This window comes from Nylanderia fulva, unplaced genomic scaffold (assembly GCF_048542155.1).
Source record: "Nylanderia fulva isolate GAGA-0341 unplaced genomic scaffold, ASM4854215v1 Scaffold11, whole genome shotgun sequence".
Taxonomy (NCBI): Eukaryota; Metazoa; Arthropoda; class Insecta; order Hymenoptera; family Formicidae; genus Nylanderia; species Nylanderia fulva.
Window position 1 is genome coordinate 4,280,209 of NW_028189302.1, and position 20,641 is coordinate 4,300,849.

General features: G+C 44.1%; 1 protein-coding gene across 1 annotated transcript in view; it reads right to left on the reverse strand.

Moving 5' to 3' along the window:
• Positions 1-14,787, reverse strand: part of LOC114936904 (RNA-binding protein MEX3B) — a 33,065-nt gene extending 18,278 nt beyond the window's left edge. The window contains exon 1 of the mRNA XM_029310251.2: positions 12,463-14,787. Within this exon, the coding sequence (XP_029166084.1) occupies positions 12,463-12,730 (268 nt within the window). The 5' untranslated portion in view covers positions 12,731-14,787. The remainder of the gene's footprint in view (positions 1-12,462) is intronic.
• Positions 14,788-20,641: the final 5,854 nt, after the last annotated feature.

The following is a 20,641-nucleotide window of genomic DNA, read 5'->3' on the forward strand; positions in this document are numbered from 1 at the left end:
AGGTCCGGAAGGACACGGGCTATGGAATATATCCTCGGCGCACACAATAATACCAAAAATTGCCGTCCTGCCTCGACGGAAGGACGCCGCCACCTACGACGACTACTACCTGAGGAGAAGGACGGACGTGGCTAAACCACGTTATTCTATATTCATCGCTTTCTCTTTTGAGATATATTAGAAACACGACGTGGACATAACGGTGTTTTCACAAACGAAATGGAATTTCGACGAGTTTTAATCCTTCGTTGTTGCATGTCGGACGTGAAAGAATGAATATTCAAATATTTCATCGTCGAGATTGAACAAACGCGTGGCAAAAAAAAAATCGTTATCGCCGAAATATATCGTACAGATTGAATCGAGCGCGCGCGCGCGTTGAAGAGAACATTGCAAGAAAATGTTGAAGAGCAGGTGCGTCGAGGCGGAATAAAATATTTTGGGCGCGCTGAAGCGAAATACGCGCGCGCGCAGGACAAACCCGGGCCAGGTCGTCGGCTTAATTACATCGGGCACCTGTCCGGCCACGTTGTCCGAAGGAAGCGGGCACGTGCGTTCGTACACCTTGTCTCTCTCTTAGCGCAGCCGATCAACTGGCGCGCGGTTTTTCGGCGCGAATGACGTTGACAAAAGATGGGCACGCGCGTGCAGGTGCGATGCGCCGTTATCTCTTCTCTTTCTCATTTGCTTGTAAGGCAGAGTTCGCGAGGAACGATGCACCTGCGGATTCGTGTGCGCGGGAGGACACGGCGAGGCCGACGACTTCTGCTCCAAGACGAAGAAGGCGGAGGAATAAGATAGACGGGAGGAAAAGAGGGAAAAAAACCTCGAAAATCGGACGCACGATGCAGACACAAATAAATCGCAAAAACATAATAATAGAGAAAGAGGAGACAGCCGAAGAGGGACAGGATCGGGGGTGGAGGAGGGAGAGGTCCAAGACGGGGCACGCGAGAGGCAAGAGAGAGAGAGGGTGGTAAGGTAGCGCACACACGCGCTTCTGCGTCGGTAGGTGCATGCGCTTTGTCTCAAGGCGAGCTGCTCTCCTTCGCAGGCGGCTCTTCAAAAGAGAGGACTGGACAAAGGAACGGGTATGCGAGGCCCACGGCGGGAACCGCGACGTGTTTCATCGGTCGTCGCATGCTCCGGAGGTTGAGAACCTCTCGGACTCTTTGTTGTCTACGAGGATCTCTCTCTTTTTCTCTCTCTTCTCCGAGAACTATTGGGGCGCCCCGTTTTATCATTCCCGTTCGCGCGATCTCCGGGAAAGATCTCTCGCGCCTTTCGCGATGGATCGCCGCGATCTCCGTTCCGTGAAAAAAGCAGGACGTGGCGTGGTTCGCGAATTTCGACACAATATTTCTCGCGATTCCTTTTTGCCGCGATCGCGTTCGAGATCACTGACATTCGCGAAATATCATACGGATATTCACAGGGATTGGGAAAGATTATTCGATATCGCCGTTCACGTAAATATAATCCCTTTCATCGAGTTGAGTTAAATCCCAAGCAGAATCATATATAGTGTACGAATGAAAACAGAGACGAAATGCTTCACCGTTCTTTTCAATAATCGATATCTCTCTTTCCCAAGAAGAACAAATATTTCGCTGTATTTTACCGATGCTTTTGAAAAATCACAAATATGTTGCAAAACCCTCGATTATCAACTTTGTTTCACGTCAGCTATATTTTAATATACACCGTAAAAATATTATCATTCAAGCTGTCGGGAATTAACAAGGATTGTAATGAGTTTCAATTCCCATTGCGCTATGTAATATACGAGTTCGTTCATCGACAGGAGCGGCATTAAAACTCGAATTTGAATAACGATCCCGCCTGACCTATAGAGTACCTACTGCCGGGAATGACACGTGTACTGCGAAACACGTGGCGTAACAATGTCGCTCTAACGTCGTTATAGTGTCTCTAACAATTAGCAGCAAAATGGGGTTAGCGCCTTTTTCTGAACCGCGCCGCGCTTTATATCTTCGCGTTAATGAACGACGATGTCGGCAAGCGTGGTTCGTTAGGAACATTTAGCGATTTCAATAGAGATGCCTCTATACAAAGTGCAACCGCAATATATTCGGTAGCCAGAGTTAACGGGACCTCGTTTTTTCAAAATTATTATATCGATGTACGTCGCTCGAAATAATCGTCGCGTAAAAAAAGAAATAAGGACGGATGTGAATTTTTCTCGCTGCTCGCCGCAAACAAAATATGTTACGTCGGACTTGAAGGCAAACTTAATAACGATCGCGTTACATGTCCCAATAATATCGCGAGAGCGAAAGTTTCTCTCTGAATAATTGGAACACGAGGCTCGGCTTTATACAGTCGCGCTTATCGTCGACCGCATATAATGTATATGCACATGTGCGTATATGTACGTAGGTCGCCGTGCAATCGAGTCGTTGTCGAAACACGCGAAAACAACCGATTATGTGTGGCCGTCGCGCCTCTGCATAATTTAGTAGCGTGAAAAAGTATCGGATGCACGTCGTCTACCGCGAAAGAAATCGTGCAAAACTGTCCTAGTCTGCTAAGGTCGACCGCGACATAGCGCGTCTGCTCTATTCCAGTAATAACGCAGGTACAGGCACAGATTATTTCTATTGAAAATGGCCGACAAATTTTAATAAAATTAATTAAAATGTTTACATCAACGCGAACGATACCTCATGGATTTCCCTCAATTTTAGAAGAATTTTTCTGATTAATATTAATATTTTTTTATTTGTATATTAATACTTTATTCTGGTAAATATTAATTAGACAAGTCCCACGACTTCAGGTAAATTCTAAGAGAAAATTCTTCCCGTGTATGTTAAGTATGTGTCGACAAAGGTAGGCGCTTCGTGCAAAGGCGCTATTAAGGGCTCGCCTATTCGGAGCGAATGAAAAATGAAGAAGATGCGAGGGGAGGAAAAGGGCGGAAGTGGGTCAGTGCCGCGATTCGTCACCTTCTACATACAACATTCTCGCATATATCTCTCTCTTTTTCAAAACACACGCACACAAATCGTGGGGGATCTGTATACGTATCTCGTTCGAGCAGCCAGAATGCCGTCGTCGTCGTTGTCGTCGTCGTCGCTTTCCCTTTCCGCGACTTTTGCGATTGCGTAACGGTGACAAAAGCCTTAAAGTCTCGCTCTAACGTATATATAGTAGCTAACATATTGCTTCGCAGCACGTGCCACGCACGCGACGACAGCTTTCTCGTGCTATTCGGGAACAAAGAAAATCTTTTCATCTTGTATCTAATCTCATGTCAAACATCAGACATTCTTTCTTAGCTATTTACTTTCGATAGATACGAATACGCTTAAAATAGAGAGAGAGAGTGAGTCATAATTATGATTTCATAATTGAACTTTTTTTTTGAATATGAAGAAACGTGAATAAATGAATAAATACTAGAAACCCTAAAACTTTTTTTAGACAAAGTAATTTGCGGCGCTTTCGCGTGTTGACCTTCGTAAATGGATCCGATTTCGTGTCGCTACAAACCGTATGATTTCATTAAACTAGGACGGGAAAAAAAGCACAAAAAAAAAAAATAAAAGGTTTGGGACAGTCGATCGGCATCCTCTTGAGATCGAGAGTGAACGGATGACTGTGCGACAAGGACCGACCGAATGGTGAGTGGGAAGACGTCGGAGCTATGAAGAAGATGAAGAGGAGGAGAACGGAGAGTATCGTCGTATACGAGATGTAGAACGAGAGAGAAACAGGACGAGTGTGTGCGGGAGTCTTTTTTCCCCTGCACGCATGCACGCAGACGCATACGTTGCACACGCATACATATCGAGGATCGAATCGAGTCGCGAGTCGAGAAGCCAAGAGCGGGCGAAAGGATAAAGCCAGCCGCAGCCAACCACGGCTAGAAAGAAGCAGTCGGCCAACAGTAGACAGTCTTGAATCTTGACCTAGGACACGCACCGCCGACTACGTCACAGTTCGACGTACTACGAAGGCTCTTTTACGTGCTCCGCTTGGTCGACATTCATGCTCGATTCTTGACCAGGATGAAGAGAAAGGTCGACGTGCGAGGCCGAGGTTTTTCCTTGAGACTCGGAAAAATGTGCTCCAAAATAGACGCACAGGTCGAAAGTTCGCGATTCCGGTCTCCGTACTTTTCTTACTCTCGTTCCAAAAATGAATTTTATAAATAGATTAAATTAAGCAGATAAAATTAAGTGGATAAAATATAGATAATAGATTAAAAACAAGATTCAATTCAACGAACAATTTCATATAATTGCTCCGTAAGAAAATGTCATCTCCGCAAAAGAGTGATAATTGTTTTTTCCGAGCTGAGCAACTTACTTATGCATTAAACGGAGTCTCGGGAGAAACGAGGTGCGCTTTACAGAGACTCTCGGGGCTTTTCCTCGTCCGGACGGAAGTGCCACGTCGAGCGCATTGTTACGAGCTGAGTACACGGGACGCGGATTGGCCAAATGGAGCGAGAGACTCGACCGCCTGCGCGTCCGTGCATAATACATATTCACGCCTTCATCGCGGACTCGTATGCGTGCAATGTGTATACTACGAGGGAGCAAAAGAGAGAGGACCGAGGTGGGTGGACCACTTCCTCTTGGTGCGCGCGGTCTTCAGAATAATCGGATACTCGTGCGGAAAAAGGATGTGCACCGTCGTGAAAAAGAAAAAGAGTTACCTTACCGTACTCGAATGACACTATTTTTCGTACGTACATACACACGTACGCTAACTGCAGCAGAAATAGGCGGCTTATTTTTGTTGCAGTTTTCGCCAACTATAAATTTTTCGAATCGTAAAAATTCGTCGCTCGATCCCGCATTCGTAACATTGATTACTAGTGACATGAAAATAAAACTAGTGTTTCTCGTTGATACAAATTTCACTTCTCTTTGTTCTATTTTTTTATCCCAAAAAATACACGTATTTGTATGCAAATAGAAATTGATAATTTTTTTTTTGTTATCTTTCTCTAGTTTTGAAATTTGTCTTTATATATATATATATATATCGTCGAATATGCATGTACGCCCCGCGTTGTGTTATATCATGTGGAAGTTTCGCATTGATAATTCAGAATTGCAGACTTTGTTACAAGCTTCGTGAATTGTAGAATCGCGTCGAGAAAGAGAGAGCAAGCGAGCTTCGCAGGTCGATATGCAACACCGCGGGTGCACCATCCTGGATGCAGGCTATATGTCCCGCGAGATAAAGAGAGGAAAGGAGAGACCCGGGACCGAGAGGTCTGACAAAGGAGCCGGAGGAGCCTGGCATAGGAAGGACGAGACGGCAGCGAAGCTGAAAAGCGAGGAAGATTCTTAGGCGAAGTCTCTCTCTCGGATATTCGATATCCCCTCGTGTATATCCTCGAATACTGTCTCACACAGCGTGCAACAAACAAAGACGTCGTCATCCACTTCCGATGAACGAGCAACTCTCGCGCGTCTCGTGTGTGAAACGAAATTCTATATTATCCTGTCTTTCGCAAGAGAGAGAGAGATGTATATCGATTCCGTTAAAAAAATCGGACGCGAGAGAACTTTATATACATCGCGATGCGAAAATAATTCTCGCTTGATTAATTAAGGTTAACAGCCGCTATTCATTGACGATTACGAGCGGTTCTTTAACTGCGTCTTTCATTATCTCGTTTGTCAAGAATGCAAATTCATCTTTGCGGTCAACAACTCGGAAATTTTCAAGAGCCCGAGCGAGAGCTTCGCGAAGCTTTTGGAAGCGCGGTTGTAGGGATACACGATTATTATCAAAGATCGAATTCTCCTCTCTCTGTATTTCGAACTGCGAGAGATGACAAACTCGCGTATGTACAATTCGCCTGACCTATGGTGCGCAGTTTAACGCCCGTATTAGCGGACGCCCGTTTGAATGGGAATGTAATAAAAGTCGCGTGCAGCATAATTTTAATTCAAGGTCGACGCGCTCGCTTTCAAACAGATGCACAAGAACGCGATTGTTGCGCCGGCAACGTGCATATTTTATATGACCATGTATATTCTCTTCTCCCTCTTCCTCCTATCGAGGATAAATATATATATATATATATATAAATACATATGCGTATATATATTCAACGTATTTCTCACGTGATGCACTCGCGAATTCTCAACGGTGGCGATCGTATTATGCGGGCTGCATAATTAACGGCAATAACATTTTCTTTATCGCGTCTCGTTCCGCCTGAATTCGCTAATCTTTGCGTCCAGTAATTTATTACTCGTGTTACATACCCTGTCATTGATATACACGCGTAATAATATCGCGATCATATAATCGATGCAATTGTATAATCGATGGATATCACTCTATCGGTCTACGAACACGTTACGAGCAACAGTTTTCCTCGCGAGAAACGAGGAAGAGGAAAAGTTCTCGAGAACGAAGACTCCCGGAGGAAAGTTGGACAGACAGGAAAGAGGAGAAGAGGATCTCCGATCGCGGAGAGGGTATATAGTCCGGGCGCACACACATGTCAGACAAAATAAATAGAAAACGAGAAAAACCGCTCATTTCAGGCAACGCGCCATAAACATCTGCTAGACGGGGGCAACACGTTGAGGTCCACAGCGGCTCTCAAACAATTTGCGCTTTGGTAGCATACAGAGTCAGGGCTTCTCTCTCCCTCTCCTCTCCTTTTGCTACCTTTACTCTCTCGAGCTGGATTCCGATCTCTCTCATCACCGCGTGCGACCGGCGCTTCCTCCTCGCCCTGCCTACCGTATATATTCCTCTCTTTCTCTCGCTTGTTCCTGCGGGTTGAGTGTCGATCGAGTTTCGAGCATGAGAACGGAAAGGCCCGGTGTGGGTCGGCAGCTGCTTCGGAGACCAACAAAGGCATCAACAACCACCACCACCAACACCACCACCGTCGCGAGAGGCACCAGCAGCAGCAGCAAGCACCGGCACACACCACCATCACCCTGGCCTGGCCATCGCTCCGCCGGCCAGCAATTTCTCGTTTTTTCTTCCGAAGGACTTCCATTCTCGAAATGTGCTGCGGCGTTGAGCGTTCGATCTTTTTGTGCGAGGGACGCGGAGAGTTCGGGCCCGCGGTGAAAAAAAGAATTTCAGGCCGCCCCGAAATCGGTCGTGCATGATCCCGAAAGTTACTCTCCAAAAACCCAGCCGCGGCGATTCTCTACGCATGCATCCGAGACTGACTGCATGATTATCCTTAAATATCCTCGTTAAATAAAAAAAAAATTTTAATCTTTATGAAAGATATCAAAAATTGGATAAATTTGACAATTTCTATTTCGAGTAAATCGTGTCTCGCGATATTAATTATACATATAATCGATCGATTAATCGATTAAAAGAGGCGATGAAGATCATTTTTGCGCGATGCAGCGTGGCAAATTTTTGAACGACCGAAACTTCTCGGATTGTCTTTGAAGAGAAGAAGCAGGTCGGCATAAGGTTTCGGCGGAGAAAGTGCGGGAAGTTTCGACATCTTCGCCCGCAAATTGAACTGGAAAGAACGAATAAGCGACGAGAGGGCGAACGAACAGAGGACGGACGGATGCGAGCGGATGATCCGTTCCCTCGTAAAATATATATATATATATAAAGGAAAAGAGAAAGAGACGGGTTTCTCGGACAATCGAACCGCGTAACAAAGTATCGACGTCCGTTTCAAAAACGGCGCGTAATATGCGCGTAATAATCGCGTAATCCAGCTGTTCCTCCGTGTACAAAGTTTCTGCTTTCATGGCCGGAAACGCATCATTTCTGCGGCCGGCCGGCCGGCTTTTGTAAACGACTGCAGCGCAGACTCGGGATGTGTCGAGGTGCATATATACATTTCTGCGTGTGTGCATATACATACAATTTCACCTCCCTCCCTTCCCCTCTTTTCCCGCAAGAAACATCGCACCGAGAAATCATTAATTCCAATTAAACGCCAATAATTAATTCAAATTAACGCAGATTCGCCTACATCGTACGGCTTAAAGCGGCGAAACGCTTTTGCTATGTGAAAATAAATGATCGAAGAAATCGGAGCACGGCGCGTATCACGGTTATACACACACAACTCCGCCGTTCTTCATTAATGCAAATGAGTTCTACTATGTTCGTGGCCGTTAGTCGCGCGATTATCTAGAAAATGTAAGAAAGTTCCCTTTTCACTCTAATCAGTGTCCATGGTGGTAATAGAGAAAATAAAGAGAAAGAGTGAAAAAAGGAGAAGCCGAGGTACATCTGGAGTTACATCTGCCGATCAAATACAAATAGATAATTCGAAAGAGAGAGAATATTTTTGTACTAAATATTATTTTTATCTATATCTTATCTATCTTATTATTATACCTTATCTTTAATTGTAGTCATTACCATATATATACGTAAAAAAGTACACGACAAGATATATGAAATAATACAACCCAGAAAAAAAATTAATCGATCATTGAGGAATGCAATAACCACATCATACGACAAATATTTTTCTCGTTTACATATATTTTTCGTCGATAAGATTGAAACGTTTCACAAAGAGGAAGTAAATTCTAATCAAAATGCGTGTCAAAATTCAAACTCGTTTTAACATGAGATAAAATCATACATGCCTCGCCCAAGTCTTCATCGACGCGTCCACGAACAAAAGTCGTAAAAAGCATACCCAAAAAATGTTTTTCTCCCTCTTTCTCGTATTACTGGCGCTATTTCTTCCCTTCCTTTTTACGATGACGCATTAACGACGACGCGAGACCTATTAACACGATTTCATCGGCGACACAAATCTTATGTTTCTGGAGAAAATCCTGGCGTGTGGCACAGGATCGCGAGACGATGCCACGTGCCACGTGCTGGCAGAGAATACTCTTTTTCTCAAGTTTTATGTTTAAAATTGTATGATTTTGAAAGAACGTTATGCAAACATCGTGTATATCGGCCATACCAGCATTCATTTCTCGATACGCTTTATCGCTTACATTTTTAAGTAATCTCTTTAACGCGTAAGTCTGAAGTTTGAAACGACTACAAAAGTGAAGTTAAATCTGCGTAGAAAAATGTCACGAATAAAAGTATCACACATTTTAGCATACATAGAAATTTTTCAGAAATTTTGACATCAATTTTCGAAAAATTTCAAAGTAGTATATAATAATTTTGTTAATAATAAAAATATGTATATAAATTTTGAAATTTTCTTCAAGTATTTATTCTGACTGAAAAGAAAGAATTACAGTCTTGGAAGAAAAGAGAGATAGCAATGTCAGCAAGAAAGAGAAAAAATGATCGTGGGTGATTCTACGTAGGGATAGCGCACGGTCACTCCTTACAATTCCTGGAAGCTGCAATTATATATAATATATATAGGTATATATATATATATATATATACTTTTTTCATTTCCCTCGCGAGTCGAGTTCCCTCTCGAAGTCACGCGGTGCACAAGCTAACGACCTGGATAACCGGCTGTGATATTTCCAAAGTAACGTCATCGTTGACCACGATGCGACGCGAGGCGACGGGCCTGGCGACAGAAGCACTCATTACAACTTCCGGTCCAGGAGAGTCGTGAACGAGCGAGAAAGAGAGGCGTATGTAATCGCCGGTGTAGAACGGGGAGGAGAGAAAGAGAACCAACAACAACGGCGAATCGCGAGGGAAAGAGAAGCCGAGAGAGAGATAATACGAGAACGAGGAGAAGGGTTGGAGAGAAGGGAGAAGGGCGAGAGGGACGACGAGAGGTACGGCGAGCGAAAATGCTCAACAAATAGCCACATCCTCATAATGGAACGGCGTATCAAACTCATTAGACGTCATCATTGTGAATCGACACTATTACGTTCCGCAGAAAATCGCGATCTCGCGCGACAGCAACAGACGAGAAAACCGTTCGTAGAATAGAATCGGGGGGCCACACGGCACGAGAACACTCTCTCGCATTACGACGGCAATGATTCATGCCAGGCATGTCAAACTGGTTTCGTTGGCGGGCGACTGCTGGTCGAAAAGCTAATCGTAGCTTTATCTAGGAGACACAATGCATCTCGTAATAGAGAAATCAGGTCAGGATATGCAAAATACCGATATTTCTACTATATATATGGATGTGAAGAATTATTCATAAAATTTTTTGAAAAAATAAAAATTGTTTGAAGAAAAAATATCACGTACCTATATTTATACACACGGAGAGAATTTTCTCTTATAGAATTTATCCTGAAAATAATCAGTAAAATTAATCAAAAATATTTTATATCTTATCAAACTCTTATATAACATTCTTCCAATGCCATATTGTCCCATGATTACAATGATTACCATGATGTTCAGGATTAACTCTCAGAATAAATTCTCTCTCTATGGGTACTCAAACTTGAAACTTCATATCGGCGCAAAAAATGCGGGAGAATCCGCGATTTCGAGGCAAATTATCGTCATCCTCCTTTCGCAAATGAATATGATCACGTTTATCGTCGCGTTGCGGTTCTCACGCGACGAGTCGATTAAAAAGCACGCGCGAAAGCCAAACGGAAGGGAGAATGAGCACGTACTCGAGACGAGGTGCGGAATTTCAAACGCGAGTAACCGCGGCCCGACATCGTTCTAAGTGCTCGGAGCCTAATGTTATATCGCCGCGGTCAGTATTAGCAGCTGCGGTCGTGACGACGACCGCGAAGCCGTACGTACGGCTTCCTTCCTGAGTTTCCGCCTCTCCTCTCCTCTTCTACGCGTAAAAGGGAGACTCGCAACGACTCCGATTACCGCGTCAGAGCGTTTCGGCGCCAATTCGCCGATCGATGTTTTTCGCGGATAATCTTTGCGCGATATGAGAAAGTAGGGAACATATAGGCTATGCATGAATGCAGAAGGTTCTTTCTCTCTCTCTCTCACTCTGTGAACGATATTGATCGCCGCCGATTATTCAGCGGCGCGCACAATTGCCGTTGACAGACATTAAAATTTAAATGGCAAGGCCACGTGCCGCGCCGTTGTTTGAATTTCTAAACATTCCGCGAGACACGAGGGCGAGACGCGCACGAACGCTATATGACGCGCGACAATATACATATAGGTATTGTTCGGCGATGTGATATTGAAAATTCCGTCGTTTGATAAATGCAGCGGATTCTTATCGTCGCCCACGGTACGATTAGTAAGATAGGCAAAAATATATATAAATATATTCTGTTGTTTGACGGAAAACGCCTCGCATGACATGTCCTAACTTCAATTGACTTTCTGTAAACACGGTGAGCGATAAACATTACAAAGCTTATCGATATATAATGATTCAAAAAGGATGGCTTATTGGCGCGATAACCGTATCTCGGAGAACGAAACTGCTTGTTTTGGGGAAACTATTGACGTCTTAATGATTATAATAGCCTCCTAATGATTGTATATTAGTCTTGCTTATCTATAGGTGTACCTAAATATATATCATATTTATGATAAATATTAAAATGCATCTCCATATTTCGGGCATTTTTCCTGGGAAAGCTATACATGGGAGAAACAAAAAATGCAGATTACGATATCGTCGGCACGGATAAAGAAGCGGCGAGACGAATCGCCGTTTCGTAGAACGATGACCAAGTCTTCAAGGTTGAGACCAAGAAAGAGAGAGAAAGAGAAAAAGAGTCATCGGTCTCGAGCATGCAATGCAGAACATAACGCGTCTTTATTTATGAGCAGCTCGTGTCGCATCGCGCGATGGAATCGTAAACACTTTTCCAAGGCGCCGCCGCTATTCAGACGGATAGGAGAGAAACGAAAAAAAAAAGCCGAGGAAGCCGTAACGACCGCGACCTACGACAGGCTCGAAAAAGGGAGGGGATTCGCCCTCTCCCGCTCGTCCTGTCATGTCGCGCGCGCGCGCGCGCGAAACAAAATTCGAATGTAAATTGCTTTAATTGCTCCATCGCGCCCGGTATCAAGTTTCCCGCGGTGTGCGTTCGCGTTTACAGCCGTGCCAATGAACTGTCAGTGACGCTATACTCGCGCGCGACTCCGCCGAGCAGCCAACCAACGCGGACGTGCAAAAGCGGGGGAGACGAGAGACAGAGACGGAGAGAAACAACGCGACGCTATTTGGCATCGCGACGCGGTTTTAGAAAAGCATCGGAGAGACCGACGCCCCATCCCCGGCAATGACGACAAAGACTCGTCTGCTCTCACCGCGCGTTTACTGCCGGATGTTAAAGATTACGGAGATAATAAAAATCCGACATTTATAATGTACGCGCGCAAGAGGAACTCGAGCGTGACTTCGCTCGTATTTTGCTATTATATATTATATACATGAAAAAAAAAGAATTTCTTCTCCAAGTATTATATGCGTTTCACAACATACAGACGAGAGTTAACAGACGTAAAAACGACTGATCACGTGGCGAGAGTATGAGATAAAGAAACAGGATGCTCGCGCGAGAATGGGAGACATATATATATATAAAATTTGAAAGGTTACAAACGACTCACCCTGTCGGCCGACAATCTCCGCCACGTGTTCGCTGCTAGGCACCGGCACGCACTCGGTCATGTTCTGGCTCTTCTTGGAACGCGCCTCCTCGAAGACGGCCGGCGTGGTCTGCAGCGGATCCGGATCGTTGGCGGTGTTGTTGCCGTTGCCGGGGCATCCGGACTGGTTATCCAGGCCGAGCAACGAGAAGGCTAGCTCGAAGGCGCGATTTTCCTCGAAGGAGGCGCTGTTCGAGTTGCGGTCCATGTCGAACAAACTCGTCGGCATTTCGCTCTTATATTATAATCTCTCGTATCTTCGTGCAATAAACACCGGTCGCGGTTGATTGGAAAAAAAATACGCGCACTTGAGAGTCCACGTTGCCGTTCACCGGGTATTTTAACGCTGTCGTCGACCTCGCTTCACTTCTCCTCCGTGGTCTCTTCTTTATCGAACAAACGAGGCGGAACGATTTCGTACCTTCTCTCGATGGCGACGATCGTGGTACGTCGACGACGACGACGACGACGATGATGATGATGATGATGATGATGATAATGGCCAAGTGTGAGACAATTTGAATATAGCTGCGAGTGTCGCGACGCTGCAGCAACGTCACGTCGTTCACGTTCGACGATTACGTACGCGTAAAAAAACGGAGATTCGAACAACCCGCACCGCGTGGGAGTAATAATGTCGTCGGTTCGTTTTTCGACGATCGTAGTGTGTATATACACCGATCCTCTCTCTCTGAATGTCGATTCGCGACGATGACGCGGTGTAGCAATCAGTCGCTCACTCGTTCCTTCTCGCGTCGGAGACACACGCCGGTCGTGTGATGCGTCTCGTACGTAACCCGCGGACCAGCGACGAAAATGGCCTTCTCGATATCCCCACTGCTCTACTGTCTTGTCTCTCTATCGGATGCGTACGGTTTTGTACGGTTCGTCTGTTCCAAGAGCAGCGTTCGTATAATCGCTCTCGCACGCGCGTCACTAGTATATAATCGCGTGTGTTTCGACCGATGCTTTCGTTCGTTCGTTTCTCTCGCTCTTCTCTCTCTTCACCCGAAGACCGAACGTGAGGTACAACGACGATTTCGTATCGCGTTGTTCGGCTATCTCGTACAACCGGCCGACTGACTTGAGCGTAGACCGAGAGGTTGAGTCGTCGCGCGAGACCGAAACACTGAAAACAGAGGCAAGGGGCTGCGCGCTCGCTCTCTGTTTCCGCTCCCTTCTTTCCCTTTCCCGCTCGTGATCCTCTCTTCCTCGCTCCCTCCGTCTGTCCCACGCTCTCTCGCTCACCTCTCTTCACCACGATCTTTCCTTTCGAAGGCGCGTGCAACTACCCTCTCGCTCGTGTTACCACTGCGACTGACTGCGACGTACTGCGCGAGTCGAAGCCGGCGGTCCGCCATGTGCCGGACGCCGGCTATGCGCGCCGCCTATTGGCCGCCGCGAGTCACGTGGGACGAGGCAACCCCTCCCCACTCCCGCGCACGGCGCACCGACGACAGCACACCCTACCGGCGCGGCGGAGCAACACCGTGAGCGACCGACGACGTTCCACGGCTACATGGACGAACGCGTGCACTCTCGGCCTCGATTGTACTTCACGCAACCCTCTCCGTGTTCGTGTATCCGTTCCGAGCCTTCGCCAAGTTTCCCTCTGGAAATGCTCGCCGTTTATGCACGCTCTACTCCGCTCATTTTCCCAAACGGGCTGAAAAAGTACAGGCTCGAGATGTCAATAACCCTCCTAGCTCCTTTCGCAGATTACCCCTAATTCGATATCTCGATATAAATCGATCGTTCGCGATCGCGAATCGATCTTATTTTGAATCATTATAAAAAGCAAAATTTTGCATAGATAAATACGATCTCGAATCGATGCTTGCTTCTTCTAGCATCCTGTACAAAGTTAGGGCGTGAGTTCTCTCTTTCTCTCTCTCTCTCTCTCTCTCTCTCTCTCTCTCTTTCTCTCTCTCGCTCTGGCGAAATAAATATCTGCGACGATATATGATTTTCCTCGCGAACGGGTCAAAGTGCACCGACCTAGGTGGATCGTATAACGCTCTTTCTCCTCTTCTCCCGTAGCTGTCACATGCTTTGCGCGCGTATCCGTGTGCGCACCAACACTTTTCCCGCGCGGTTATCTCTTCATTTTAACGGGAAGATAACGTAGAAGAAAACCTTTATATAAATCCTAAGGTGAATAATAGCAACTCGTCCTTTAGATCGTAAAATGCACGCTTGAATTACCGCGACTATCTATCTGTGTGGGCGCGCGTTGTAAATTAAATATTACATCAAATGTATCCTCCGGGAAGGACCTAAAATTCGCGTACGTTCATAGCTCTCGCGATTTACTTAATTGAATCTTCCGCAGAGGAACGAGAGGAATCTCTTACGACCTGTCGCGATAAGTTCTCTCGATTAACGTCCTTGAACCTTAGTAGCGGATGAGATTGTAGCGTGTTACCTCCGGCTATAGGAGAGAATTGCTGTTGAACATTCGCGCGATCAATGTTACGATTTAGTTTCTGTTGAGCAAAGTCTAAAACATTATCAAGTTCATTATTAATTCTGCAAACTTGACAATAATATCATGCACTAATTATATATCTTTGTCTTTTTCATTGTCCATAATTTATGTACAATTAAATAATTTTTCAAATCCCACATTACATTTTAATATAATTCTTTGTACTTTTATTATCGCATCATTATATTTCGTTCGCGTGTCAGACTTTCCAAGGACAAACGATAATCGATACATCAGATTTTAAGGTATGAGTAATATCTCGGAATTTCTTGGATGACCACTCGGATATATACTCGGCTTTGACGTACCTAATCCGCGCTGACGTGAACAAGGTCGAGCGAACGTTCGTCGGCTCCCCACCTCTAATTCGCGAATCGCAACCGGGTCCAGACGGGCCACCTGCCCGACTAGCGGTTTCGTTAAGTAAGAGTGAAAAGAGAATTCCGTCTCCTCTCTAAAACACACCGAATCTCTAGACGCGCGAAGAAGCGCGCGCGAGCGCGGACCTTGAACCGAGACGCAAGCGTGATCCCATTGTTCTCTGCCGACGACCCTTCGTCCTCTCCCCGACCGAGCACTCTCTGGCCGATTGCTCGATTTTTAGTCGCGGGGAAGAAGGGAAGGAAAGAGGCCCGCACACCAGATCGGCCCGTGTCCTCCATTCTCGAGGACAGACGGGAAACGACGGGAGCCCGCCAGCGATCCAGGAATATTCGCGATTCATTGTTTTCCATGTATCGGATCGGCTCGTTAGAGCGCACGGTGAACGCTTTGTTGTTCGATGCAATCGCGTAATCGCGATCAAATAAGAGGGAGCAGAGCGTTCTCCATGCGAGAAAGCGAGAGACGAGACTTCGCCAAGACTTTCGGTAAAGGCCTACCTGAATTCGCTCGGAGGTGTGAGCGACTAATTTTGTTTCTCATCGCATGCCGAAAGCAACGACCCGTGCACTTCTCCTGCCGATCTCTCTTTCTCTCTCTTCAAGGTTGTCTCGAGACACCAACCACCTTGTGCCACAAGAGCACCTGCCGACTGCTCGTGCTCTCGGCTCGCTCGTAAATACCTCGGTGTTATCGCACGTATGGTTTTACAAACGTTCGCCTCTTTCCTCGCCGGGATCGAACCGACAGAGTATCGATACTCGCGCGAACGTGTCACTATTAATCGCCGCCGATTATTTTATTAATCATCGATTTATTCCGGAAACTGATTGAATGTACTAGCTGCGCGCTGCAAAATTCGAGAAAATCATTATTTCAAAAAGTCTTCGTCATTCACAAGACTGAAAACCAAAACGCACCGAAAATTCTATTTCCGTCCTAAAAAAATGTTTTTCTAACGATAAAAGGAAACAACACAAAAGACAAGAAATCCGTAACGTCGTGCATAAAGTCAGTGGGAAAAATTTGTCAAAGAAAAGGTCGAAACGACCGGATATTTGCCCATCCGTAATCCCTAAATCTTCTATTGTTACTAGCTATAAGAATTTCTAAGAATATTGAAAGAGAGGAAAGATCGATCGTTTTGACATCCAAGACAATAAGGATATGGCGCCGAAGGAAAGGCCGGATGTGCGGCCTGCTGAAAAAGAATGCGTCTCGCATCGTTTCGCTTTTCTGGCCAGTCGACGCATTAAACTAACTCTTTCTCTGTTCCGCGTCGCTCGTCGCATTTTTACGGCGTGCAACCGGTTGCGATCATTGTCGTCGCTTTGGCGACTCCCGTGGTGCGGCATCTTCCTCGCCGATATACAGGCGGATAGACGCATCGCGGTCGCACGCGTATGCATGCGTATCTACGTACGTATATACATATATATATAAGTATGTACTTCTTTCGATTTCGATCGCCGAGGTGCAGCAACGCCGGAGAACCGCATTGCTGGCCTCTGAGTCGACACCGGCGACTAGGACGACGACGTCGAGGACGATAATCGCCTCGACACTGTCGCGCGAGAAAATCTCTAACATCTCTGTAATTTTTATTCGATATATGATTGAGTGAAATTGACGTAATATTCTCTCTCGTTTGATTACATCGAGAAGAGAGATTATCGCATAAAATTGCGTGTGTCAATTATGACGTAGCGGCGCAATTACATAAAGCCTTCGTGAATCGAGCAACTAAACGGCCATTCCGCTTTCACGTTCCTCGAGGCGATCCGAGATAGAGAGAGAGAGGGAGAGAACTAATACGATACCGACGTCGAATTATCTCGCAATGCGCCCGATATTGATTGCCGGTCTAATGTCTGGTTATCCACAAAATCGCGCGGGCAGACGCCCACACACTCGCTCGCTCGCTTGCACGCAAAAGGTAGAGATCTCTGCGGCTACCGAAACCGCCGCGGTGCCGTGTATGTAAGATAAGTTGCACAACGGCGAAAACGCACGAATAGAGCGTGGTTAACTGATGATAGCGCGAATAAAGTGCAACGCCTTTCTAAATATACCCCCGCGCAAGACGAGAGCACCATTCGCGGATGTTGCTCTTTACGTTTCTTACCAGACACACAATGTTTGTCATTCGTAGGAGTTGCACGCTTAGAATTCGATTTCGACTCCCCTCATCTCGATAATACATACACATGTATATACAATGTATACACGGAGAGAATTTTCTCTTAGAATTTACCCCGAAAATCATATTAATATGTACATACATAGTAAAATTAATCGAACATATTTCAAATCTTATTGTGGTAGATATTAATATTTTTTATTGATAGAATTTAGCGATCAAAAAATATTAGAGAAACTGTTGTTCCAATACCATATTGTCCCACGATTACCATAATTTAAGGGTAAAATCTACGAGAAAATTCTCTCCGTGTGCTCACTTCAACTTTTTTACATTATACAAGACAAGATATTTTTACAGTTGAGACGAAACAGTTTTTGAAGAAAATATCCGATTTCTATATTCTGTTCTTTCTTAATATATACAAAAGCAAGAATGGCATGCTGGCATATACTATTAAAACTGCAAATTTGTCTTCGAAAATATGTCAGGATTTGGAATAAGACGACGGGGGGTCTGGACGCAAAGAAACGGAAAAACTGCGGCGACCTTTGATGCAATACCAAGAATTTTTCATAAAACCGTTGAGTTCTAAAAATCTAACAATAAGTGGAATTTTTCATTATTGAAAATGTAGTTTTCACAGACAAATAAGACGACTCTTTCGGTGAAAACTGATATTTTGCATAAATCTTTAAGAAACAGTGAAATATAGAATTCGGATGTATTATTTCAATATAGATTTGCGTACTATATATTATTTATCGTATAATTATACGCAATTATTTTTTTATAAATTAAACTCTGCACCAGCATGTTTGTTACCCAGTCAACTTTTGGAGTAATATTTCTTTCTATTGTATAATTACTTAATACTAACTTTATATTTATACTATTTCGCTCAATAAAATTATTATATTATTGTTATTAGCTATAAATGCCTCGATTAACTGTATATAAATATTCCCATACAGCACCGATAGATTGCAAAAACATTACAACAATCTTTCACCGCAATATTGCAATATTGCAAATTCACTGCAAAATGTTGCTACATTATTGCTGTTGAATTGCAGCAATGTTAAAATGTCCGCTTTTTGGAAGATTGCAACAAAATATTACAACAATATTGCAATATATTATGAGTTTGCAATAATGCATTGTTATTGCAACCATAAACTAATGTTGCATATGCAGGTATATAAATGTAAATAAATCATTAATGAAAATACGTTGTAGTTAATTTATATATATTACAATATATAAATTATAGAATTTTGATTACATGCAATATTTCCAAAATATTAATGTCATGTTGCTACAAGTGTGCTGGAATTTTGTGCACCTATATCTCTGCAATGTCTTTATAATGTTGCATTGCAACTTGCAACATTGCAACGTTGCTGCAATATAATTGCAATAATCTGTGCTGTATGGGTTTCTTTATCCTTATAGGTATTTGCTTTTTCTCACTAATTTTTTTCTAGTTTACTCTATAGTATTTTTTATATTAATATATGTATGTACATGTACATGTGTGTGTACGTACTAATAGATGAAATAGTATATATATATATATATATATAGAAAATAAATGGAGAGACAGAAAAAATATATAAAGTAATTAATCATTTTGTGAACCATTGTCATTTTTGATAAATTATTGTGCGCATGATTCTACTACGGTGTCCAAAATTTACAAAATAACGCGTATTATCTATAAAAAGAAAAAAAGAAAAAGAATAACAAATTAAAAATAAGAGAAGAATGCGGGTACCCCGCATGGAATAGTCGCTTTTCGCATAGATTTCGGTCTCTCAAAAGATTTCCCACGGAGCTATTTTTTTTCAACATTTTTTCTTTTCTGCAAAACGAAAAAGACATAGACACCGGAAATCAGCAGGTAGTCTGACAAGGGAGGATACCCGCATTTTTATGCACAAATACAAACAAAAGATGTAAAAGATTCGACCAACAATTGTTACACAAACATCAGACGACGTTTGACAGTTGTAAAAGAAAATAGTTGAATATTTTTCAGATCAATTCTCTTTTATACTCTAATCATTGTAAAAAATATTATATAATTCTTAAACACGTTAGAAATGGCTCTTGGTGGAGTCGGTTCAAAAATAACGTATACAGATTGCATTATTATCTCGCACGTTATAACAAAAAAAAGACTCGATTGCGCTCACGCAATCGATGAAAGTTTAAATCGCAGAAGGCGAGTTAAAAATGTTTCCCTTCTTTTTTACGGCGACTCATTTAAAATCCTTTATGTAATTATGATGTCTTTTGTGCTGACGGTATTAAAAGCGGAAACGTGGAGGAAGAGAGTTATTTTCTGTTCGCGACATTGCGAGACCCGGTGAAAATGGAAAGAGCACGATCGTGGTTATTAGGCGCGTCCGCTCTCCTGTCCTCTCCTCTCGAGGAGGGTCCACGAGAGAGAAAGTCTGTCGACATCGATTACGTATAACAGTCGTCGTTGGGAGTCGAAGGTCCTCCAGCTGTTCTCTTCCGTGCGAAGCGCGCGATGGACCAACGCCTCCTCCTCCTTCTCTCGGAGGAATCTTCTGTGCTGCGACAATTTTGCACGAGTTATCTCGCGAACGTTAAAATCGCGCGTCGCTCTGTCCTCGCGTAGATAAATCCGAAATACTTCGCGGCCAGTAACCCCGATACAAATAGTATAGTCAAGTCGGTCAACTTCCGATGGTCGAATATACTGTCTGCGCGAAGATCGATAAAACACGCTGTAGAGGAGGGTCTATTTATATGTCGGCTATATTACATTCAAGACAGCGGGGGATGTAATCTTCGATGTGCTCCAGATAAGGTCTTTACACGCGATGCATCGAGCGTTGTACGTTAAAAAAAAAAAAAAGAAAAAAATCACGCGTTGAAAATCCGATCCGTGAGAGATAATTGCACGGGCGCGAAGCGTTTGACGGCGCGGAATTAAATGTCGCGTAAATGTGAGCGATATCGATATCGACAGGCTAAAAAAAAAGCATGGTCAAACGCGACGCTAAAATTTCCGTAATTCGGTAAATTATGCACGCGCACGCGTAGGAACGTAGGTGAGATTATTTCGGGACGTGTCCCATGGCAATTTCAATTCCTCA